This window comes from Microtus pennsylvanicus, chromosome 8 (assembly GCF_037038515.1).
Source record: "Microtus pennsylvanicus isolate mMicPen1 chromosome 8, mMicPen1.hap1, whole genome shotgun sequence".
In the NCBI taxonomy this organism is placed as follows: domain Eukaryota; kingdom Metazoa; phylum Chordata; class Mammalia; order Rodentia; family Cricetidae; genus Microtus; species Microtus pennsylvanicus.
Window position 1 is genome coordinate 105,246,638 of NC_134586.1, and position 26,069 is coordinate 105,272,706.

Below are 26,069 nucleotides of genomic sequence, written 5' to 3' on the forward strand. Positions count from 1 at the left end.
AGAGCAAGCGTAGTGCTCTGCTAAACGAGCTACAGTCCCGCCCCAGCCCTCTTAGTTCCGTCTTTCCTTTTTTTTTCAGACACACTCTCTCTATAGTCCTGGCTGTCCTGTAGCTCCCTGTATAGACCAAGCTGGCTTCACACTCACAGAGATCCACCTGCCTTTGCCTCTGGAGTGCTGGGATGAAAGATATGTGCCACCAAGCCCAGCTTCCTAAGTCTTGAAATGTTATCTAAATACGTAGACTTCCAAAATGTATGTCCCAGCCTGGAATCCACATTCAGGCTCAAGGCCTATTCAACAGGGGTACAACTCAGTGGTTAGCGTGTTTGCCTAGCACGCACAAGGCCCTAGATTTGATTCCCACACTGCACACATCTAAGGCCTGTCAGGAGCCATTTCCCCAAAAAATCATTACAGGAACCATCACCCTGAGGAGTTTGCAAAGAGCTCCACACCCTAACAATTGTTTTATTGACAGAGCCTACCCCACACCCAATTATCTGTTAATAGAGAGCTATCTGTTAGCGGAACCCGCCCCACACTCCAATTATCTAGGAGTGTCAACTTGCGACTTCCTGACCGAAGAATCGTGACCTGACCGATCGTAACCTCCTGGCCAAGGACCTCGCGACCGGCTGGAACCACCGCTGCAAGATTCCTTCCTGCCCATGCCCCTGTCCCCCAAATTCCTCATCCTATATAAGCTGTAACCATGACTCTAATAAATGGAGGCTTCGACAAACCTAGCTTGGCCTCCTTCTTCTCTCCCGCCCATATCTTCCAGACAGCACCTCTCCGGGACCCTGGAATTACTGACCTGCCAGGCGGGTTACAACCCTAGACTGAGTGACCTGCCAAGGAGGTCTACAAAGGGCCTCTTTCACATCTCAAAAACTGACACCCTGATCTCACCAAGACCTCGCCTTTGCTCTGCACCCCCTACGTCAGTCAGCCTGTGGCGGGTCTACTTTGCCAAGAGATTGAGCCCAAACCTAGAGCCTCCCCACCTTCTACTGAACCCCACATAGGCAAACCTGCCAGAACTTCCTTCATGGAATGGTCGCTCCTCCCAAGAATCCTGCCACCTTGATCCCCTCTATAGCACCATGTTGATTCAATCATCATCAGGACCAACACAGCTACCTCCATCTGACCGGTCTCCTTTGCCTCTTGAAGAGTTCATTCAACATAACAGCTGACCAATCGTGTCCCACCTCTGTCCAGGCCCCTCTGTGGTTCCCCGTTTCCTCCAGACAGTATCCTCCAGGGTGCTTAGTGAACATGCTGGTTTCTTTACACATCTATTGTCCTCCAGGGTGCTTAGTGAACATGCTGGTCTCTTTACACATCTATTGTCCTCCAGGGTGCTCAGTGAACATGCTGGTCTCTTTACACATCTATTGTCCTCCAGGGTGCTCAGTGAACATGCTGGTCTCTTTACACATCTATTGTCCTCCAGGGTGCTTAGTGAGCATGCTGGTCTCTTTACACATCTATTGTCCTCCAGGGTGCTTAGTGAGCATGCTGGTTTCTTCACATATCTATTGTCATTCATCACCTTGCCCTCTAACTGTCACATACGCCGAGGCCCAACGTATGCATGGCTCTTAACAGATGCCTATTAATATTGGATGAACTGATATTGTCAATATCATCACTGCCCCCAACTTTAATATTCTGCATGTCAGCAATTACTCCACGGCCTGGCTCCTTCAGTCAGGCGTGGGTGCCTCCCTTACTTCTACCTCTTTTTAGTTCCACAGTTATGATCCAGGATGATCATATGAGTTAGGATCACAGGATGATCCAGAGCCATCCTGTCTGGGCCTAATTTCTATCTTTCCCCGGACCCTAACTCACAATATACCTCCTTCATACTAAGCCTGATCTAGCCATGTCCTTCCCTGTCCCTGCTCACACCTGCCATGACTCCCTGCTGCTGTGTGCTCCCTGGCCACGATCCTTCCTCCATTCTGCTCCCACCACCCAGATGGACGCAAACAGCTCTGCTTGTGACTCTTCCCTCCTGACCAGCTTCCAGTCTTCAGCATCAAAGTTCCCCTGGCCCCCACACCTTGATCATATCCACCCAGAACCAGGGTCTCGTGTTTGAAGCATTTGTCATAGGTTTCAAATAAATCGCTGATATGTATAATTGTTCGTTCAACATCTGCTTCTCCCCAACGAGAGTAGGCACTAGGCTGGTCTGTGCTCCCGGCCCCACGACAGTAGACATTGAATTAATTTGCAATCTATTGACCATATAAACAGCGCACAAACTGCCCCCCAAAATCAGAGTTTAGTTCGAGAACAAACAGCTTCCCTCCAGTCACTTCCCAACCGCCAAGAACCCCTCCTCCCCATCTTGGGCTCCGGATCTGGGATGGGTTGAAGTGAAAGGTGAAAGCATCCCTTTGCTTTTCCTCTTAAAAAGTGAGAAAACTCAGCAAAGGGATGGTGACCAAGAAGGAGGGAGTTTGTAAGGGTCCGGGTTTCAAAACAACAACAACAACAACAACAAAGCAAACAGCCAAAGTCCTGAGATTCAGCTTGTACAGTCCTTCCGCATAGGTGCGAGTCTTAGAAAGGTGATGTTGAAGGTTCAGGGCTGCAACCCCAGGCTCCAGCTTCTAAAACCTCAGTTTAGAAGCTAACCTGGGCGAAGCCGGAGGTAAGACGAGAATCCAGTCCCAGCGTTGAGTCTTAGGTCTAAGGAAGGTTCTGTGGGTCAGGTCTGGGAACCTGAATCCGCGGGGCCAGGTTGATCTGCCTTGTCTTGGGAGCGTGGCCCAAGCCCGAGGGGGCGGGGCCTAGCCTGATTCCCTCACGCTGATAGGTGGATGAGGGTAGTTTAAGGCGGGACTTTGACCTCAAATGGAGGAATCAGATCCCAAGGGGCTGGGCCTTGTCCTGAGAGGCGTGGTCGTCACCAACAAGAGGCTCCTCCACAAAGCTTTAACCTCCTGTACTTTCGAGTACTACGCCTTCAAGATCCTGGAGGCGGACCCAGACCCTTGGAGGCGTGGTCTATGCCTGAGTGGGCGGAGCTTGAACCCCGGGATCCGCCGGGCCCCGCCCAGCACGTTCAGGCCCTCGGGGGCAGGGGCTCCACATTGAGCCAAAGCCCGTTCTCCGTGCGCAGAATGAGCTCCGGCTTCCGCCGCACCTTGTGCGTTCGGTCCACGCTCAGGCGGAAGCGCAGCAGTGTCAGCGCCACGACCACTCGCATCTCTGCCAAGGCGAAGCTCTGCCCAATGCAGTTCCTGCAGGAAGGGTTCAAATGAGAGGCAAGGATCCTTAGGACTTGCAACCCTGGAGTCAAAGGTTCAAACCTACTACTATAGTACATCCTGATGGACGAGCACCCTTATCTGAGCTTCAGTTCCTGTCTCTGTAAAACCGAAGACCGCATCACAGAGCTGTAAGAAACGTGAGTCCAAAAACCCCGGCTAACATACAGGAGGGGTACCCTGTCCTCAAGGATGGAATTGCCATCTGATTCCGAACCCTTGGTTTATCCAAGGGTACAAAGGGACTTGTGTTGCCAGAAATTACCTGTGGGTGAGGCTTGGTCTCTACTTCCGTGGAGGACACCCCTGACCTGACACTGGCCCAGTCCCTCCCATTTGTGGCAACATCTCAGGTCAGTAGAAGCCTTACCTGGGACCTGCTGAGAAAGGTACGAAGGCCAATGGGGAGCGCTGCTGTGGGATGTCCGGGTCAAAGCGGTAAGGATTGTACACCTAGTGAGGAATTGCCTGGGTGAGTCTGGGGACTAGCCCAACTGCCTGGTCTGCACCTCAACCTCTGAGGGCCTCTGCAGCTGGAACACCTCAGGGCCATCTGTTCCAGCCTACCAACACTACAGTTTAGCTATGCCTATCTCCTGTGGTCAAGCACCTGCGTCCAGGCTCTTTTCTACCCCAGGGGCCTTTGCACTTGCTTGGAACCGGCTTCTCAGCTCAAACACTATTTCGACTTCAAGGCCTCTCCTAACCCCCTGAGGCAAATGCTTCCATTTCCCCCCACACACACACACACAACTGTTTTTACTTTCTTAGAGCGTTTAGCAGTTCCCAAAGTGATCTTATCTATTGGCTTGCTGTCCTGAGGGCAAAGGCGGTGTCGTTGTAGGTTCTCAGACAGTACTGAGCTCCGAACACAGCCCGGTAGTCCCTCAGCTCAGTGACTGTTGACCTCCTAACAAGGACTGACTGCAGCTCTGGGGGGGGGGGGGGGGGGACAGTTCCTGCAACCAGCCCTGAGAAGGATCCACGGCCATGGCCACAGGAGGACAAAGGGAGGAACTTACCTTAGAGTCAGGCCACACTAAGGGGTTGTAGTGTGTCCCATAGATACTGAGCAGGCAGATAATACCTGTAGAGACATTTGGAATCAGTGGGGCTCAAGGGAGCCTTTGAGGACGCGCGCGCACACGCACGCGCACGCACACACACACACTCCTGCTTCTCTCTGCAGTCAGGGAGAGACTACCGCCAGCTACCACCACTTCCTGTCCGTCCTTTTCTGAAAACATTTGCTGCCGTGTCTGTTCTCCCTGCCTCTCTCTAGCAAACCCCATCACCTGACTGTCCATACAGAATGACTTTTCTGCTCACAGGTATAGCAATGCTCCCTCTACATGTAGCTCCTCCTTTGGCTCTTCTGCCCTCTGGATGGAGTCAGGTGCCTGCACTCGGCCCTCAAGGCCATTCATTCACCACCTACACCCTGAAGTTCTGCTCCATAAACATACTTATCTTACATCTTGGAGAATGGCTGTCCACATCTCTTCCCTGGATGAGGTCTTCCCTCCATCCTGGGCTTCTCAAGCCAGCCTCTTCCTTTTGCTCATCCTTGATGCCACATGGACAGGAATGTGTGGAGCCTACTGCACCTCTCTGGAAACTGGGTGGTACTTCAATCTGAGCCCCAAGCATCACCCCAAATATAGCTTGGCTCTCAGGGGAGAGATGGCTACTGAATGAACCTAACCTTCTGGGTCAGAATTTTTTTAAAAAGGCTCAGCAGGTAGAAATGCTTGCTGTGAAATCCTGAGGACCTGGTTTCAAACCTTAGAACTCATGGTGATAGAAAAGAATTGACTGCTGAAAACTGTCCTGACCTCCATACATGTGCAGGTACACACACACACATGCACACACACAAGGGGTAGTGGTAATAATAATAAAAAGGGGGTAGCAGTAGTAATAATAAAATGAGAATAATTTGTTTTAAAGAAACTAACCCTCTACCATCAGCACCCACACAGGTCCAGGCCTCTCCACTCTGGCTACAGACACATCTACCTCCTCCACACACACCCAGGTTGCCCTCTGTGCCTGCCAGTTATATCAATTTATTGCAGTCTAGAATCACCTGGAAAAGGAGTCTCAGTGAGGGGCTGCCTCGTCAGACTTGTCTGTAGACATGCCAGTGAGAAGTTTTCCTTTTCAAAATTTATTTTTATTTTATATGTACTTGTATGTATGTATGTGTCTTATGTATGACTTATGTATGAAGGTGCCCACAGAGGCCAGAAGTGAGTGTCAGATACCCTGGCTCTGGAACTGTGGGTGGATGTGAACTGCCCAACAAGGTGCTTGGAACTAAAATCAGGTCCTCTACAATAATAGCAAGCCCTTTTATTCTTTTTTATATATATTTAGGTTTATTTATTTATTTATTTATTTATTGTGTGTATGAGTATTTTACCTGCATGTATGTATGTGTATCACATGCAAGCCTGGTGCCTACAGAGTTAAGAACAGGGTATCGGATCCCCTGGGACTAGAGTTACAGACAGTTGTGAGCCACCATATGAGTACTGGGAGCCAGAGCTCTTAAAGCACTGAGCCATGTCTCCAGCCCCCATAAAAGATCTTAACTAGATTACTTATGGTGCGAAGACGCACTGAGTGTGAGTGGTACCATTTCATGGGCTATGACCTGGACAGAATAAAAAGGAGAGAATTGAACATTGGCATGCATAGAGTCATTCCTTTCTTTCTGCTTTTGTCTGTGGCTGCAATACCCTAATCCATCTACCATGATAGACTATAACTGGGAATCATGAACCAAACAAACACTTTACGCCTAAAATCGCTCTTGCCGGGTTATGTATATTGTCACATCGGCAGGAAAAGAAACTAAGACGCCCGCATCACTAGCAACAGACACACAGGCATTGTAGGGGTCCTGCACCCACAGCAGGCATGGCTGGAACCCTGTAAACCATGCCGGAGCAGGCACCTTTGGGAATGATGCGCCCGTCTGGCAGCTTGATGTCCTCGGTGCATCGGCGAGAGATGAGCGTCACGGGTGGGAACTGGCGGAGGCTCTCCTTGATACACATGGTGGTGAAGGGCAGCTGAGTCAGGTCGTCCCTGAAGAGAAAGGAACTGTGACTCCTCCTCGAACACACGCACGCACACACGTGTAATTCCCCGAACACACGCATGCACACACAGGAATGGTTTCAGAGATCCGCCATGGCCCCACAGCTTCTGCAGTCTGCAGTGTCCCAGGCTGGTGTCAGGAGTGTGACTGGCCAGGAAGGAAGAAAGATGTTCTGAAGAGACCCTGCGGCTCTCAATCTGAGGATCTGATTACTCAAGCAATGGAGTCCAGGAAACTGGAATTCCTCCAAGGATCTAATACCAGGAAAGGGGAAAATGTAAAGGCTCAGCACCCAGGAGGGAATCTCTCTCCCAGGAAGAGACTTACAGTTAGATCACTTTACAGTACATATGGTGATGAGCCAATCCTGGGTGGAACCACACCTTGACAGGTCTGTTTACACAGATATAACCCTGGCCTCTCCTTAAACGTTAACCTCATTTCAGGCCGCAAAAATGGACTTGAGAAAGTAACACTGTTACTTTTTGTCCTCTACCTCCTCCCCTTCCCAATGTGGCCACTTTGAATAAATCTCCTTTTTCTGCTTTCCATTAGTAATTTGGCTGCTTTAGTTGAGAATGGCCTATTTGAACTTGGTTTGTTGAAGGCACTGACTGTGACCCCAAGCCTCATAACAAACTCTTAGGATACAAGTATCTGACCACCAGGCCTATATTCCAGTTACCTGGGAAGCTGTGCTAGAGAGTGAGTTCAAAGTCAACCCAAGAAACTTAGTTAGTGAGGCCCTGTCCTAAAACAGAACAAAACAAAAACCAGAGGAAGGCAGTGAGAAGGCTCAGTGAGTTAAGCTTGCTTCCAAGCCTGACTATCTGTATTCAGTCCCTGGAGAAGGAGCAAGCCAGCTCCTGCAGGTTGTCCTCCAACACCCACATGTATACAGTAATACACACATGCGTGCACACACGTTAGATAAAGAAATAAATGTAATAGAAACAAAAAAGGAAAAGATGGCCGAGGATGTTTCTCAGTGATAGTCCAACTGGTTGGTATATATGAGGTCCTAGGTTCAGACACATTTATCTGACCATCAACTGGTCAGAGCAGTGACAAAAGAAATAGCAAGCAATGGGGCTGGCTTCTGGGGCCAGCCCTAACCTAGCATTGATGAATTGTTGTGCAATCAAAGGAGGTAATGGAGCAGTTGGGAACCTAAGAGCAGGAGCAAGTTACCAGCCTGTATGCATCCTTTGCAGATTTCATCTGTTGTATTTTCTGTTTCATTGCCAATTTCAGAATAGTTTATTGTACTCAGAAATCCAAAATGGACTAGTTATAACTATTAGTTCATTTTTTTAAAATCAAAACTCTTTCTTTCTTGTGCATGCATGTATGTGTGCATTGCGTTGTTTGGGACAAAGTTTTGTTATATAGCTTAAGCTAATCACGATCTTACTGCAATCCTTCTGTCTCAGCCTCCAGGACTAGACTTGTGCGCCACCACACCTAACTCTAACAGGTTAGTTTTGGGTGTATCTGTCACATGTATGCAGATGCCCGTGACAGCCAGAAGGGGTCACCATATCACCTGTACTTGGAATGACAAGCAATGGTGAGCTGCTCAGGGCTCGGATTGGAATTCAGGACCCCTTAACCACCGTGCAGTATCTCCAGCCCCAGAGAAGCTTTATGTGGCTGTCGTAAAGTGCACAAGCCAGGCCCAGTGTCTCTGTCTTTACTGTCTATAGATTGAGCTACAGAGCTCTAAGCTCCTTCTCTAGCACCATGTCTGCCTGCATGCTGCCATGCTTCCTGCCATGATGGAAATGGACTAAACTCTGAAACTATAAGCAAGCCCCAGTCAAATACCTTCCTTTATAACAGTTGCCATAGTCATGGTGTCTCTTTATAGCAATAAAACAATAACTAAAACACCAGCTTTTTTTTTTTAGCGTGATTTTCTTTCATGTTCACAAGTCAGCATTTTGCCAACTACGGCATCTCCCAGACCTCTTTTGTTTTTTGTTTTTTGAAACAGTGACTCATATAGCCCTGGCTGGCCTCAAACATGATAGACAAGGCTGACCTTGAACTCTTCCTGCTTCAGCCTTTGAAGGCTGGAATGGCCGGTGTGCCACCACGCCTGGCCACAGGGCTCTGCTCTGCATCCCTCAGAGTCAGCTCACAGCTCAAGACTGTCTTCCTGCTTTCTCTTCTGCACTTCCTCCCTGCAAACATGATCACCCTGGCATGCCGCTGCTGCCAAACTGAAACATCCCTTCCCAGAGAGTAATGTGTCTACAGGCATCTTCTCGCCCCACTCTTGTTGAGTTTCACTGTGGGATTTGCCTCCTCCACGATGTTTTGGTGCATGCATAACTTTTTTTTCCCACTTCTGGAATCTTTGAGAAGAACAAGCCCCAGAGGAACACCGGATCCTAGCAGAATTAAGAGATTCCTGGAAGAAACCTGAATCCAGACAACAGTTTGGAAGTAGCCCCACTCCATACAACGGGGCTCAATAACCACAAAAAATCACGTGCCGGTAAAGTGATAACTAAATGCTGGCCACAAGCCATTGAATTTGAGGGATGTTTGCTAGGTGGAATGGTTCTGAGAACTACGGAAGAAGGGGTAGGCATCACGGTCAGCCCTATGTTACTAGTTGGAATTCTGGAAGCTGAAGGGGCTTGTCTAAGGCCACATAACCCGAAAGTGATAGAGCAGAGACTCCTCCCTTCAATCCTCCTGACCCTCCCAACTGACCAGTCCAGCTCTTCCAGCTCCCGGCCTTTCATGACTTCTTGGATCTCTTTCCGGCACTTCTCCTGGTACTCCGGGTACTTCGCCAGGTTGAACAGTGCCCACGACAGCGCACTAGACGTTGTGTCATGACCTGGGGCAGATAGGTATGGTAAAGCTGCCACCTCCAGGCAGACTCCCCAAACCAGGGGGACAGCCGCACTTCCCCGCCTAACTCGGCATCCTTACCTTCAAACATGAATGTATCAGCCTCTGCCCGGATGTCCTCATCAGACAATTCCTTTCCCTCTTCATCCTGCAATGGCAGTGGAGGATGCTGAGCCTGCTTTACCCCACTTCCCATATCCTACAGGTCCCCCAAAGTCAGATCTGGAGGATGCTGAGCCCACTCTACCCCACTTCCCACAACCTAGAAGACCCCCAAAGTAAGACCTACCTCTTTGCATTTGCCTTTTTCTTGTCTTTCTTCCTCTCTTCCTATTTCTATTTTTACATTTATTTATTTATTGTGTGCATACGTATTTACTTATTTAGTGTGTGTGTTCACATTTGTGTGTACTTGCATGCACACACAACATGCTGCACATGAGAGAATCAGAAGACAACTTATTGGAATCCTTTCTCCCTTGAACATGTGGATCACAGGGACTGACTCAGGTCATCGGTCTTTGTAGCAAGCATCTTTACCTGATGAGCCATATCCTCAGCTCGCCCTTTCTACTCCACCCTCTCTTGAGACTCCATATGCAGCCCAGACTCATCTCAAACTTCCTTCCACCTCAGTCTCCCAAGGGCCGTGCACTTCTGTGCACCACTGTGCCTGGCTTCCCATCCACCCCTCTCCGAAACTAAACAGGGAATAAATACTCCAAGTAGAGTGAAGGATGCAACGTACTATAAACGATGAAAGGTTAGAAAGGGGAAGGAATGTCAAAGGGAGTTCATACAGGCATCACTTGACAATTATGTGACAGTTCAAAAACTGAGTGAGGGGGACAGAAAGATGGGTCAGTACATAAAGGTGTCTCCTACCGACAACCTGAGTTCAGTCCCTAGAACCCACATGGTAAGAGAGAAGCAACTCCCACAGTTTGCCCTCTGACCTCCACATTCATGTTGTGGCACATGCATGCTCACACACCTTCATAGATTCGATAAATAAACAAATGTAAAAAGAAGAGGAGGAAATGCATTAGGTAATTTCACTATGACAGCATGCTCACACACCTTCATGTACTCACAAAATAAATAAATAAACAAACAAACAAACAAATAAATGTAAAAAGAAAAGGAGGAAATGCATTAGGTAATTTCACCATTTACATAAACTACCAGATACAGTTTCACTAAGTGATTAGGAGTGTGTGCATATGTGTGTTTTTGTTGTTGCTGCTGCTGCTGCTGCAGATGGAGTCAGGACTGTGTATTTCCTAGACACACCTGCCTCTCAAATCTCTCCTGGGAGATACGGCCTATGGGGTCAGAACAATTTTCAGTTCTCTCTTTCCATCACGTGAGTTCTATGGCTAGAACTCTGGCCATCAGACTTGCTAACAAGCCTCTTTAGCCCCTAGCCATCTTGCCAACCCTCTTCCTCTTCCCTCTCCTCCTCTTCATTTCTTCACAGGTCACATAGCCTAGAGTAGTCTCAAACTCTCAATCCTCCTGTTTCAACCTTCCAAGTTCTGGGGTTTTGTGTCGCCATACCCAGCTATTCTAAGTTACCTAGAGCTGACTTAAATCTCCGCAAGGGCTACCGTCGTATTTGCACACCACCGTTTACTCTTACATGCTGCACACCTGCATTTACTGAGCAACTCCTGACAGCCATTTATCCTGCTGGGGTCTGATGATATCAATCAGATACCCTCTGAGTCAGGGCTGGAATCCAGAACTGTATCAAAAATTCCGCACAAGAAGCTAAGTGACACATCCCTGTGATGCCAGCACTAGGGAGACGGAGGCAGGAGTATCCGAAATTCAAAGTCATCCTCAGCTACACAAAGAGCTTGAGGTTAGTATTGGCTAAATAAGATACTGCCTCAAAAGTAAAGAAGAGGCAACAAACAAGAAAGATTGGAATGTGTCGGTTGGTGGTGGCGCATGCCTTTAATCCCAGCATCGGGAGGCAAAGGCAGACGGATCCCTGTGAGTTCGAGGCCAGCCTGGTCTACAAGAGCTAGTTCCAGGACAGGTTTCAAAGCTACTGAGAAGCCTTGTCTCGAAAAACGAAAACAAAAAGACTGGAAGGATAGTTCAGTAGTTAAGAGCACTTGCTGCTCTTGTAGAAGAACTGCAGCTCATAACTGTAATCCCCACGAGTCTGAGAATCTTTTTTTCAGCACTGGGTGTAATTTTGGAGCCAGGAGCCTACTTCCACCCAGCCTCACCTTGGCTAGCAGCAGCACGTCTATGAAGTCCAAGGTTTTGCCTTGCTTGGCCTTCAGCCATGCCTCTGCGCCCTGCTGGTGCAGCGCCCGCCGCCGCTCCTGGATGACTTCGGTGGTGAACTTGTGCACGGTGTCGCAGGCCCGGCGGAAGCGCCGCCCATCGGCCGTGAAATAGTAAATGAAATCCAGGTAGTGATGCAGGCGGTATTGGCGTTTCACCACCAGAGCGCTCAGTTCGATGATGGAAGAGATGTAATCGCTCATTCTCCTGCAGAGAGAAGGGCAGTGAGCCACCCGTGCGGCCCAGAGACATGCATGAGCCCCGTCTCCGATGCATAATGACAGACAGACCTTCTGTAATATTTTGTTATTTTTAAAATTGTTTTTATTTTATGTGTATGAGTGTTTGCCAACATCTATGTCTGTGCACCAGTTGTGTGTAGTTCGTGAAGGGACCAAAAGGAGTCTTATCCACTGGGGCTGGAGTTACAGTTGATTGATAGCTGCCACGTGGGTATTTGGAACTGAATGCCGAGTTCTCCAAAGCAGCAAGTGCTCTTATAGCTTGGCCACCTCTCCAGCCCTGTATTCTGTGTGTCTGTCTTTGTCTCTCTCTCTCTCTGTCTCTCTGTCTCTCTCTCTCTCTCTCTCTCTCTCTCTCTCTCTCTCTCTGTGTGTGTGTGTGTGTGTGTGTGTGTGTGGCTGGAGATGGACTGCAAGGTTTTGCGTGTACTGGGCAAGCACTCTACCAACTGAGCTATATCTCCAGTCTTTTTGTGTTTTTTTGAGACACAGTCTCTTGTTGCCCAGTCTTTACCCATCAAGTACTTGGATTGCAGGCTTGCACCACCACCACATGACTTATTCTATTTAAAGGGTTTTGTCTTATTATTCTTTTATTTTTATTTTATGTGTATGAGTGCTTTGCTTGCACATCTGTGCACTATATGTGTCCCTGGTGCGCTCAGAAGTCAGAAACAGGAGCTGGATCCCACGAAACTAGAATTACAGATGGTGCTGAACTGCCAGGGAGGTGCTAGGGATCAAACCGGGTCCTACACAGCAGCATTAAATGCTCTTAATCACTAAATTATGTCTCCAGCCCATGAGGTTTTTTTTGTTTTGGTTTGGTTTGGTTTTGGTTTTGCTTTTTTGGTTTTTTGAGACAGAGTTTCTCTGTGTAGCCCTGGCTGTCCTGGAACTTGCTCTGTAAACCAGGCTGGTCTTGAATTCAGAAATCCTCCTGCACCTGCCTCCCAAGGGTTGAGATTACAGACTTCTGCCACCACAGCCAGCTCTTGTGGGGATCTGAGTGTGTGTTCACCACATGCATGCATGTGCCCTAAGTGGCCAGAAGAGGGCACCAGATACCCCTGGAACTGAAACTATAGGTGGTTCGTTAACTGCTTGCCCATCATTTGTGCTGAGAACCAAATTTCCCATCCTGTGCGAGAGCATCATGTGCTTGTAACCACTGGATCATCTCTTTTTTTTTTTTTTTTTTGGTTTTTCGGGACAGGGTTTCTCTGTGGTTTTGGAGCCTGTCCTGAAACTAGCTCTGTAGACCAGGCTGGTCTCGAACTCACAGAGATCCACCTGCCTCTGCCTCCCAAGTGCTGGGATTAAAGGCGTGCGCCACCACCGCCCGGCTGGATCATCTCTTAAGCCCTGTTCCAGGCTTATTATATTTCATTGCGCAAGAGTAAAGATGGAACCCAGGGCCTCCTACAATAAGAGGCACTCTACTTCAGAGGTGCACAACCAGCCCCATAAGGAATATTTGGGAAATGAACAAACCTACGTGATTATTATTTTATTAGTTCAGTTAACAACTATTCACTGAATGCTTTTTACAAGCCAGGAAAGATGCCACATTGTTTCATCCTGAGAGCATCTCTCAAAATCAGATATTTTCATCTTTGTTCAGAGAAGGATTAGGGGTGGTGGCTCCCTCCTGTAATCCCAACACTAAAGAGGGGAAATCAGGGATGATCAAGAGGCCACCCTGGGTACTGTGTGAAAGCCTGTAGGATGGGATGGAAGAATGACCCAATAGTTAAGAGCACATGCTAGTCTCCCAGAGGAATAAAGTTTAATTCCCAGCACCCATGCTGGACAGTTCACAGCTTGCCTGTAACTCCAGCTCCGGGGCCTCTGACACCTCTAGGCTCTATGGCCCCCTGTACTCATGTGCACATGCCTGCCCATGCATGGACACAAAGGCATAGTATTCAGAGATAAACAAAGTTTTTCGTATATATTTTAAAGGAGGAAAAGAAAGTGGGCATAAGGAAGGAGAAGGAGGGAGATAGGGATGAAGAAAAATAGCAATACAGAAAAGAGATGAAGACAAAGAAGATGAGGAAGGAGAGGGGATAAGACAAAATAAGAGGGAAGAAAAAGGATAGAAAGGACAAGAGGAAAGGAAGGAGAGAAAAGAGGAAGGAGAGGGAGGAATCAAAGAAAGAATGAGGTGGACATTTCTGTGCTGTGCCCTCTCTGTGGAGGAACAAGGGAGAGCAGCATTTCCTGAGCATCTACTAAGTGTGAGGACACTGGTTGACACCATTTTACCTCCTTAATTATGTATTTATATGGGGTTTTTGCTTGCTTGCTTGCTTTTGAGACAGGTTCTCAAGATGCAACCTAGGTTATCCTAAAGGTCACTGTGCAAGCTGGCCTTACCTCAGAGCAATCTTCCTGCCTCTGTGTCCTGAGTGCTCAGTTTAAAGGTGTGTGCCATCTAGCTCTGTGGGGTTTGTGAGATGAGGCTTCACTAAGCTGTCCAGGCTAAACTCACACTCAAGATCCTTTTGCCTCAACCTCTCAAATGCTGCAATTATGGATCACGGGTGTGGACTACCACACCCAACCAAAATCTCACTTGATCCTTTTTTATGATTGTTTTGTATAGGAGAATGGAGGCTTAGAGAGGTGATGTCACCTTGGGGGCCACCAGGAAGAAAAAGAAAGAGAACAAGGTTCAGGGTGCACAGCCAAGCTTGCTTCACAGCAGGGAGGGTCCCGCTCTCCTCCCACCCCCACCTACCCTGGGGGGTCACACTCACTCCTGGCAGTCACTGTTGTAACTGAACACACATTTCTGAAGGCTGTCCAGGGTCAGAAGACTGACATGCTCGAACATATCGAAGGAGGTCACCGAGCCCTCTGCCAGCCGCCGCCGCCACTTAGCCTGGAAGGGAAACACGAGGCCACCAGGCTTGAAGACCGTGAAGACCGCAGACCACAGCTGCTCAGACAGGAACAAGGGGGACCCACTGCCAACCCATTTCAGGTGTGGCAAGGACACTGCCTGCCCCTCTACTCTGAGGCCTGCCCAGATGAGTCTCGGGACTCACATGCATGATGTCTGTGCTCTGGTTGAAGATCTTCATGTAGGGCTTCAGGATGTCAAAGTGGAAAGCAGGCGTGAGCAGGCGGCGGTGTCGGCTCCACTTGTTCCCTTTGCTGAGCAAAAGTCCATCCCCTGAACCCAGAAAACCAAAGGCTAGAGACCGCTCCTCTCCCTGACCTAAGCCCTCCAAGAAACCCCATACACTCCCCTGACTTTCTTGTCTCAAAGACAACCATTTTGGCTCCCTTTTCAATATGAAGTGTGTTTAGAGTCCATTAGAAAATGACAGAAAGTCAGGGGGCAACCCCACCTCCTGCCACATCTTCCCCAGCTGCCTGCCAGTGCCTACTGTACGTGACCTCAATTTATCCTAAAACTGAAAGGTATAGGAAGTCTAAGCCCCTGTGTCAGAAGCAGAGGGAGTCTCCAGTCCCAAGATACACAACAGGTGAGCCTTTTTGTCCTCAACTAATGGGACAGGAATCTGAGGAAGGGACAATGCTAGACACCAGAATGACAGTACCTCCATGAAGAACTTAGCCAATGAGAAATCCAAAGGGCAGAGAAACATTAGAAATATAAAAACCTGGGGCTGGAGAGATGGTTCAGCAGTTAAGAGCACTGGCTGCTCTTCCAGAGGACCCAGGTTCAATTCCCAGCACCTACATGGCAGCTCACAACTGTCTGTAACTCCAATTCCAGGGAATCTGACACCCTCATACAGACATGCATGCAGGAAAAACCACCAATATACTAAAATAAATCAACAAACATAAATAAATAAAAAAGAAATATAAAAACCAGTTGGGGTTGAATGGAGGGGGAAGGCAGCCATTTTGCCTGTTCTCCATGCTAGCACCCAACTTTGCAAAGTTGCAAAGTAAACTGGTTTCCTTCCACTGCTCTGAGTGAGGATCACCCTCCTCCCTGTGGCACTCACCTAACCAAGGCTTCAGGAAGCTGTAGAAAAACTCATCCTTGGGCGCAATGGCAGCTGTGGAGAGAGAAGAGGCAGCAGTGATCCCAGACCGAGTTCCGACCTCTGCTTATGACTTCCTTGGGCCTCTTCTTTGGGCTCCTGCCCTCCCATCTCTCCCCACCTTCACATCCATCCCTTGATAAATCTTATAACATGCTGATCTGAACCTAAGCCTCTCCTGTTCAAACACCTCCCATGGCTCCCCATGGCTCTTGCGGGAGAGCCTTGAGTTGGGCTTGGTGTTGCATGCCTGTAATACGAGCAGTTGATACACTAAGTCAGAAATCACTGTACATTTCAGGGTAGCTTCAGTTATGTGCATAATATGTTCCAGGCCAACCTGGGCTGCTGTGTTAATAGTTTTACTAAAAGGAAAGGGCCTGCTAGATATCTCTGTGTGTAAGGATGCTTCCTGCTAGTCTGATGACCGGAGTTTAATTCCTGGGACTCAGAAGGAAAAAGGGGAGAACTGACTCCCACAACCTGTGCTCAGACATCCACATACATGATATAGTGCATACTTATACATACGTGCACGAATGTACACACTAAAAATAAATACAAAAGAGACCCAAGTTTTAGAAAATCTGCATGTATATATGTATGTATTTATCTATCTGTGTGTGTGTGTGTGTAAGCACACACGTGCCTGGCACTTACATGGAGGTCAAAGGACAACTTTTAGGAGTCAGCACTCCTCTTCCATGTGGGTCTCAGAGAGTAAATTCAGTTCGTCAGGCTTGCCAACGATTGACTTTACCCACGGAGCCACCTCATTGGTCCTGAATGCTGGACTTCCTTATATTAAAAAAAAATGGGCTGGAGAGATGGCTCAGAGCACTGGCTGTTCTACCAGAGGTCCTGAGTTCAACTCCCAGCAACCACATTGTGGCTCACAGTCATCTGTAATGAGTTCTGGTTCCCTCTTCTGGTGTGTACAAGGTGGAGAGAATCAAGTGTTGTTCTCTGACCTCTTCATATGTACTACGGCACATTAGTGCCTCCTCTCCCTTCCGGACATACCAAATAAAAGTTAATTTATTTTTTAAGATGCACCTATAATCCCAGCCATGTGAAGGTAAAAAGAAGCATCTGGGGCTCACTGGCCAACCAGTCTTCACAAGCTCCAAGCCAGTGGGAGATCCTGTCTCAAAACACAAGATGGAAGGCACATGAGGAGTGACAGCTGGGATACCCTCAGGACTTTACATGCACGCATGCATATACACACACCCACAAGCCAACACACACACCAAAAGCTAGATATTGCCCGAGTCACAGGTTAGGGAATCGTGAAGCTTTTTTACCCACATCCACCAAGTTTTCTGACTGGATCTGGCTGCCATGACGACCAAGAAGCTCCAGAAAAGCAGACATGGCAGGTTTGGCTGAGCCTGAACTAATGAGGCAGGTCATGGGGCCAGGGCTGAACCCCCAGCAGTTCTTCAAGGGGAAAGACTCCAGAGTGGCCTGCAGCACCTGGATGCCAGGGTGAACGTCCTGCTACTGATGGCTTCGTACAGAAGCCTGGTATACTACAGTTTATCTGTGAAGTAGCAAATCATAAGCTTTGCAATGAGATCTAAGAAGGAATCCCATGTCACCGTGGGACATCATGTCCCCAAGACCTTCAAAGATGGGGGTGCTATTTGGCACTATGAGTTTCAGAACATCAGATGATGTTACAAAGAGAAATCAAAGCTGATGTAATGAGCTGGACTTGTGGCACACACCTGAAATCCCAGGAGGAGGTAGGAAGTTCAGAAGTTCAGAAACACCTTGGGCTATGTAGTGAGTTCAAAGCCAGCCTGGGACATTGCCTCAAAAAAAAAATACCAAAAACCTTTATCATTCAGTGAATGAATGAATCAAATGGTAGACAGATGAGAGAAAAAACAGGAGCTGGAAAAGGGGCTCAGAGAGTAAGTGTACTTGTTGTACAAGCAGGAGGACTGACTGTGGATCCCCAGAACCTGGGAAAAAAGTTACAGCCCGGTGAGATGCTTCAGTGGGTAAAGGTGCTTGTCACCAAGCCCAAAAACCCAAGTTAGATCCCACAAATCCCCATGGTTGAAGGAGAGAACAGACTCTTGCAAGTTGTTCTCTCATCTCTGCTTATGTGCTGTGGTTCACACCTGCCCTAACACACATACAAAATAAGAAAATAAAAACTAATTAAAATAAGTCAGGCTTGGCTGCAAGCACCTGTGATTCCAGAGCTGGGGAGTGAAAACAGAGTCTCTGAGGCTCACAAGTTTAGCTGGAAAATGTCGAGCCTTGAACTACAAGTGTGTACATACACATACATGTGTGTGCACACATGCATGCACACACAGAGAGACACACGTGCACACTTGTTTTTTTATTTTAAAAGAATAAAGCAAAGGAAGGAAGGAAAGGAGAAATAGATAGTTGGATTGATGAATGGATGGATGGATGAGTGGATGGATGGGTGGGTGGGATTGGTGGATGGATGAAAAGAGGGATAAGTAGATGGGTAGGTGGTAGGTTAATGGTTGATATGTACATGAATGATTGAATGATTGGGTGGATGGATGGATGGATGGATGGGTGGGTGGATGGATGGATGGGTGGGTGGATGGATAAGCATATGTGTGGTTGAACAGGTGAACAGATGGTTGGATGGGTGAGCAGATGAATACATGGAAAATTGCATGTATGCATGCATGGATGTATAATTGAGTGGGTGAGTGGAATGACAGATGAGTAGATGAATATATAGAAATATGTGTGGCTGGCTGGCTGGATTAATGGATATGTCCTTCTTGTACACAAATGTTTGATTTAAGATGTGTTACATTTGTTTATGCTGTGGAATGTCTGTTTAACAATGAAAAGATGTACTGAATTCTTTTAAGTTGCAATTGTTTCACTTTGCCTGTCTAAAACACCTGATTGGTCTAATGAAGAGCTGACCAGCCAGTAGCTAGGCAGAAGAGGAATAGATGGGGCCACCAGGCAGAGAGTATAAATAGGAAGAGAAATCTAAAAGAGAGAAGAGGAAGAGGAGAAGCGAGAAAAGGAGGAGAGGAGGACGCTAGGGTACAGCCACCCAGTTATAAATCCAGCCACGGAGTAAGAAGGAAAGAAAGATATATAAAATAAAGGAAGGTAAAAATCCCAGGGGCAAACGTAGTTAAAGAGAAATGGGATAATTTAAGTTAGAAAAGCTGGCCCAACTAAGGCTGGCCACTCATAAGTAAGAATAAGTCTCCATGTATTTATGTGGGAGCTGGGTGGTGGGCCCCCAAAGAGTAAAAGAAAACTAAACACCATAGAAAGGTTTGAGTGGAGAGGCACCCAAGAAAGAGATACGTGCCCCCAGTGTGACTCAGCCACCCTCGCACCCTTCCCTGCACTGGCAAACGCATGCACAGTCATCCCTCATGGGCACACAGGCACGCCCCTTCTGCTGCCTTTCTGTGCCCAGCCCATGCAAGGTGAAGCCAGTGATCCAAGGATGGCTCCGCTCCACTCCCTGCCTGCGGGAGCTCCTGGGTGGGGTGGGAAAGGGAAGGAGAGGACCACACCAGTCAATTATCAAACCCGCAGAGGGCGTGCCAGGTGCTAAGAGAGCCACAGAGGTAGGGATCCTGGAAAGGCCCAAAGGCTTCGAAGTGGAAGAAGCACTGAAAGCAAGGTAGCAGGACAGTCAACCTCTCTCGTCTTGACTTTGGAATCCAGGCTACACTAGTCAGGAGTCTTACTGACACCCAGATCTGGTCAACTGCTGCCTGGCTCATATACCTGCCATTGGCACTAGCACCCCAGGATAAAGTGGAGACCCATCTGCTCCTTGGTCCAGCTTCCTCTGAACTCTCCGTCTCATTTCTCACTCCCCACGCGCACACCCTCCACTCTACGCACTCAGAGCACCTGAGTTCCCTTAAACCTTCCCACTTCTGTACCTCTGGACTGGCAAGCCTCTCTGTCTTGAACTCTACACCTGGTTAACGCCTACACATCCTTCAAAGCCTGGCTTTACTGATCCCTTTTCCAGGAAGCTCTCTCGCAAGGGGATCTTTTACTGTCCCATCCTCTAGTTCATCCTCAACTCTCTCCCTGTTCTTACATGACAGTCGTGCTAGAAAGAAAACGATCTCTACCAGACCAGCAGTGCCACTTCAAGGGAAAGTGCTTGGAAAAGGCTCCTACTACACGGTGCCCAGCTCAGAGATGCTCATACACACAAAACTGTGCTTGACAGCCAGGCCTGGGGTCAGACTTCAGCCCTGCTGATATTTGTTATGAAAAACCTACACAGGTCACCACTCTGACCCTCCATCTCATTTTCTTTATTATTTTTAATAATATTTCCGTGTATGAGTGGGCACGTGTATGTGTATGAGTGCCATGCAAGGTATGCAGGTGAAGGTCAGAGGACACCCTGCAGGAGGAGGTTCTCTCCTTCCACCATGGGGTTCTGGGAACCAAGCTCAGGTCATCTGGCTTGGCAGCAAGCACCTTTGCCTGCCGAGCCATCCTGCCCCTTATCCCGAGAGACACTCCATAAATCTGCATGTGTGTCATTGACAGATGAACCAACTGTTGGCTGGTGCGTTGCTCTAGTTACAGTTATCACTTATTGGCAGCAAGCACTTGTGGATTGAGTGCTGAACAATTAAGTCTCTGTGGAAAATGGCAAGGGAATTCCTTAGAAAGTAAAATACAGGGCTGGGGAGTATGATTCAGGAGGTAAGACGCTTGCCTCCCAATGGTGAGGACTTGGGTTCGGATCTCCTGGAGCCATTTAAGACCAGACAGGGTGGTACCTCTGCAGTGAGGCGGTAGGTGGGGACAGGTGAAGGTCTCTGGCCAACAGCAGTGAACAAGAGACCCTGGACTCCACGGCTGACTCAGCAGGTAAGGGTACGTGCTTCCAAGCCCCATGCACAAGCACATAACCATGCGTACACAAATAAAATATATAAAGCCTTTCTTAGAAAGGACTCAGGAGAAAGGATTCAGTGGCAAAGTGTTTGCCAATGGTCCTCAAGGCCCTGAGTTCCATGCCTGGTATCGGGGAGAAAGGCAGAGGAGGGCCCGTAAGATGGCATCTGCCTCACTGGCCAAACAGCCTGAGTTTGATCCCTGAGACCTGCGTGGTTGAAGGACAATTGATTCCCACAAATTGTCCTCTGACCTACACACACACACACACAAACAAATTTTTAAAAAATTCTGTTGTGGGAAGAAAAGAAAGAAGGAATAAAGGAGCAGAAGCAGGAGGAGGGGGACTGTGAGAGCGAACGCTCCCCGCAGGTTTGTTCTAAACAGCCATCGGGTAGCTGAACAAGTGAAATTCGATCCATCTCTACAATGGATCATAAAAAGAGCACAGTGGTATGGAGGGACCAGGAAGACAAAAGGCTGACTGGGAGAAACCACACCAAAAAACAAAAATTCTGGAAGCAGCAAGTTCATCTAGACGGAAAGCAGGTTCTGGGAGCCGGGAAGTTCAGCAGGGAGGAACCAGAGGCGAAACTGCCTCAGGCGCAAGCTACTTGTAGGAATGATGAAAACCTTTGAAACTAGAAAGAGTGAGCTGTTGCACAACCTTGCGAACACACCGACTCACACCAATGCACTGTACCCTGGCCTGGTTCTGCCTCCATAAGGAGAGAACACAGTGAAGGGGAACAGGGTCCAGCCTGGGCAACAGTGACAGTGGAAGTGGACAGACTCACAGGGAGGGGCAGGAGGGCTGGAAGCTCCCGGGGCCCCCCAGTACCAGAATGGTGGCACACATTTGAGGGGATCTTTGGTGTGAACCAGCCTGAGCTAAATAAAGAGACCCTTTTCGGGGCTGCAGAGATGGCTCAGTTGTTAGCAACACTGACTGTTCTCCCAGTGGACATGGGTTCAATTCCCAGCACCCATATGACAGCTTACAACTGTCTGTAACTCCAAGATCTAACACACTCACGCAGACCTACACCAATGCACATAAAATAGAAATAAATTATAAAAAAAAAAAAGAGACCCTTTTCTCCAAATACCAAACCAGTCCCCTTGGGGCTATGAAGACAATCAGCTCCAGGCAAGGTCATTCTTGAGATCCACTTCAAGAGGAATAGAAACTCATTCATCCTAAAGGATTAGGACTAAGAATGGCAGGTCTAAAAGACAGAGACCCCTGGAGGATTCGGGAAGGACTTCCTGGAAGACACGGCCCTTGGAGCTGAGTGCTGAGAATTACTGAGAAGTCATCAAGCACACTTGGGAGATAAGTAAGGACAGCAGACAGAAGTATCCATATCTGCCTCCCTTCCAGCCAGCTGGCCATGGGATCACTGAAATGCTTGGTCATGGTGAGCAGATCACAATCTTAATGAAGAAAATGCCATGGCCTAGAATTGAGCAACACTTACCCAAATCTGGATGAACAAATTACTTAGATGTGACTTCCAGTAGGTGCACAGCCTTGCACAGTTTCTGAGACTCTCACATAGTCCCCCTGTTTCCCATGTTGTTCTCCAGCCTTTAGTGCTTGGCCCTCTTTGGTGAACTTCTGTTCATTCCTCAAATCCCTACTCAAGTAACCCTTCCTCTATAGTACCCTCATGTCTACAAGCCCAGGAAGGTTCTGGGAGTTGGAAGTTCACTCATGCCTTTGAGGCCCAACCAGCCTACCTGAAGCACCCAGCACAGGCTTGATGTAATCGGGATGTACAAGCACCAAGAGAGGCAGGAAAGGTCCAACCCATGCCAGGACGATGTGGTGCATGGTATCCAGGACTTTCTTCTCATTCTGAAGTCCCTTCTCGTTGGGAAGATACTGCGGCAGACAGAAACAGGCAACAAAGACACGACAATTCAGCTTAGAATCCCTTAGTGAGGGGCAGGGGTGTGGCTCAGGGGTAGAACTCTTGCCCAGTATTTGTGTGAGCATGGATTTCAAAGATAGCATCACGGGGAGAGGGAGCGAAAGAGGAAAAGAGAGAGAAAATAGTAAATACAGCAATAAGAATTGGATTTATCAAATATTTGATGTATGTCCTCTTTAGTTTTGTCACCTGGACGGCTGAGAATAGAGAGACTGTGCAAATCTGACTGACCTGTAGCTATGTGTGTGAGGAATTACCTTTATTGGTAATTGATGTAAGAGGGTCCAACCCACTGTAGTCAGTACCACCCATGGGCGGGTGATCCTAGCTGTATAAGAAAGCTCCCCAAGCCAAAGGGAGCAAGGTAGTGCACCGCCATGGTTTCTGCTTCTCTCCTGAATTCCCCCAGTGATGGAAGGTGACCTGGAAGCATAGTCAAACAAACCCTTTCCTTCCCTAAGTGGCTTTAGGTCAGGGTGTTTTAGCATAGCCACAGAAAAGCAAAGTACAAAACAATAATACAATATTAGTTTAAAAAATACTATTAAAGCATTTATAGTGGCAAATGTCTGCTGTCTCAACACTCGACAGGTAGAGGGCAGGAGGGCAGGAATTCAATATCATCTTTAGCTACATAATAGGTCTGAGACTAGACTGTGTTATAGGAGTTCCCTGTGGAGTGAGTGAGAGAAAGATAGAGAGATAGAGACACAGAGGCATACGGAGAGAGAGAGAGAGAGAGAGAGAGAGAGAGAGAGAGAGAGAGAGAGAGAGAGAGAGAAGAGCTGGGCCTAGCTTTCAGGAAGATAATAACAGTTATAGAAGCCTGGGTTACACATTAAGACTCTTTTCTCAGGAAAAACAAACTAAGCCTGAAAGCAGAGAAGGCCTTCTGCCAGTATGTGCTTGGAGATCAGCATGAATATTCACCTAAAAGAAAAAGATATTTGGACCAAGGACACAGTTTCATAGGGGCCAGCTTAAGAAATGGGAAGTCAGTTCTGGAGACCACAGAAGGAGAGCGGGACAAGTCAAGAGGTTGGGGTTCTCAGTCCAGAAGACTTTGAACCTTAGCCTTCCTTCGGATAGCAATGGGGAGCCATGGTGGTGTGTGAGCAGGAAAGGATTGGAATGATTGGAATCCAGAATTTCTCAGGAAGGCTAGAAGACAGCAACTTCAAAGTCAGGCTAGCTACAAAAGACAAGATCTTCCTGTGTTGCCCAAGATGAATGTTTGTGTTCTGTGATCATCCTGAGTAACTGGGTCCAAAGGTTTGTCACCATGTGAACCAATGTTTATGTCTTGAATGGGGTGTGTGTGTGTGTGTGTGTGTGTGTGTGTGTGTGTGTGTGTCCCTAAGCAGGGACTCTCAATTTATGTTTAGCTCCCCACTTTTTAAAGAGACTCTTTCTGTCTCAGGCATGAGTTCCCAACAGTAACCTCAACACTCATAAGGCTGAGGCAAGAGGATTTGCTGTAAGCTTGAGGCTAGCCTGAGCTATATACGAACCCCAGGCCAAGCTGAGCTGCAGAGTGAGACCATCTCAAAATAAAATTAAAAACAAAAATTTAGGCCGGGCGATGGTGGCGCACGCCTTTAATCCCAGCACTCGGGAGGCAGAGACAGGCGGATCTCTGTGAGTTCGAGACCAGCCTGGTCTACAGAGCTAGTTCCAGGACAGGCTCCAAAGCCACAGAGAAACCCTGTCTCGAAAAACCAAAAAAAAAAAAAAAAAAAAAAAAAACAAAAAAAAAAAAAAAAAATTTAGATGAGGCAGGCGTGCTTACATATGTCTGTGATCCCAGCACTCAAAAGGCTGAGGCAGGAGGCTTATGAGTTTGAGGCTAGCCTGGCCTGTAATGACAAGACTTTGTAAAAAAAAAATGCAAAGATTTAGAATCTCAGTATAGTATCATAGTATTCCAATAGTGAGAGTAGCTAGGTATGGTAGTGCACGTCTTTAATCCCAGTTTGAGAGGCAGAGGCAGGCAGATCTCTGTGAGTTCAAGACCAGCCTGGTCTACAGAGCAAGTTCTAGGAAGCTTGATACATAAAGAGACCTTGTTTCAAAACAAACAAGCAAAAAGAACAAGACTCACCCTAACAGGTAAGGGTAGGGAAACAAAATCTCCAGGAGGCCCCTACTTGTCCCCACTCTAGGCTCCATACCCCAAATTTTATGGGCATCAGTATCTCCCAGCTACACTGGAATTGTTGCTATATATAGAAAGCTACAGAAAGAAATTATCATCATCATCATTATTAACTACTACTACTATTTTGTTCTAGGCAGCATGGATAATTTTCTTTAAAGGACAGTTGGTTACCCCGGTAACTGTAGAGACGCTATTGTACTAGTGGCTACATACAACCTGGCAGGTCTTTATTGTAACACTCAGCTCTGAGTAAGAGCACTGATGTCCACAGTCCAGTATCCAGTGGCCTACATTGCAGCTTCCAGTATTAGGAAAGTTAGCCATCAGGGGGTACCAACTTAATTTTATCGTCAGCTCTGCCTCCTCCCAACCGTGTGACCCTGGGCAAATGCTTGCCTTCTCTAAGGTTTGGTCTCCTACTACACAGAGTGAATCTGCTTCTAACCTCAGCAGGCCCAGCTCTACCAAGGCTCACTCACCATGCTCACGTGGCCCAGCAGCCAGTGGCGGCCTGGAGGCTCCGGGAAGCAGCTCAGCCTGCGACAAGTGGTGCGGAAGTCCCAACATAATTTGAACACCTGCAGGAGCAGGCGGAAGAGGAAGAAAAGGAGGAATAGCAGCAGCGTGGACACAGCATACACACGAAAGGCTGTCTTCTCCAGCCCCAGCAGGTACAACACGTAGTCGGTGATGGGCAGCATCCTAGAAGACACGCGGGACTAATCAACACAACCAGGCTCCCGAAGGCCTGTTCCACACACAGGAGGGTCCCCAAGTGTCTTTGGGCTCACCCCCAATCTTCACTTTGGCAGCACACACACCTTCCTTTAGGAGACAAAGACAAATTTTAAAGGGGGCTTATTTTTAATTATGTGTATCCGGGTGAAGGGATCGTGCAGTACCTGTGGAGGCTAGAAGAGAGTTCCGAGTTATAAAGAGTTATGAGTGCTGGGAGCCCCAAACTGAAGTCCTCTGGAAGAGAAGTTGTTGCTTTTAGCTGCTGAACCATCTCTCCATCCCTAGTCCCCACCACCCTTATTTTCTTACTTTTCTATTTATTTAATTTTCATTTGTTTGTTTGTTGTTGCAGTACTGGAAGGAGATGGTATATCCAGAAGGTAGTCTAACCTCTCTCTACGTCTCCAGCCCCAAGACACACTCTGTAGGACTTTCTCTGTTTGGGCACTGATAGAGTCCCAGAAAGCAATACACATGC

The 26,069-nt window shown here is 47.9% G+C and overlaps 1 protein-coding gene across 1 annotated transcript; it reads right to left on the reverse strand.

The window, feature by feature from the left end:
- Nucleotides 1-2,245: 2,245 nt before the first annotated feature.
- Nucleotides 2,246-25,554, reverse strand: Cyp4f22 (cytochrome P450 family 4 subfamily F member 22). Its single transcript, XM_075984224.1, has 12 exons — nucleotides 25,333-25,554; nucleotides 22,502-22,646; nucleotides 15,809-15,862; nucleotides 14,873-15,000; nucleotides 14,582-14,706; nucleotides 11,514-11,781; nucleotides 9,352-9,418; nucleotides 9,127-9,256; nucleotides 6,256-6,389; nucleotides 4,316-4,380; nucleotides 3,664-3,746; nucleotides 2,246-3,266 (listed from the first exon to the last, which is right to left on the reverse strand). Exons 1-12 carry the CDS (start codon nucleotides 25,552-25,554, stop codon nucleotides 3,089-3,091), a joined length of 1,599 nt encoding a protein of 532 aa, XP_075840339.1. The 3' UTR covers nucleotides 2,246-3,088.
- Nucleotides 25,555-26,069: the final 515 nt, after the last annotated feature.

Coding starts and splice junctions, on each gene's coding strand:
- Cyp4f22 (XM_075984224.1), bottom strand. CDS start 25,554: ATGCTGCCCATCACCGACTACGTGTTGTACCTGCTGGGGCTGGAGAAG. Junction 14,707..14,872: donor AGAGCACAGACATCATGCAT/GTGAGTCCCGAG, acceptor TTTCCCTTCCAG/GCTAAGTGGCGGCGGCGGCT. Junction 6,390..9,126: donor GAGCTGGAAGAGCTGGACTG/GTCAGTTGGGAG, acceptor CTTTCTCTTCAG/GGACGACCTGACTCAGCTGC.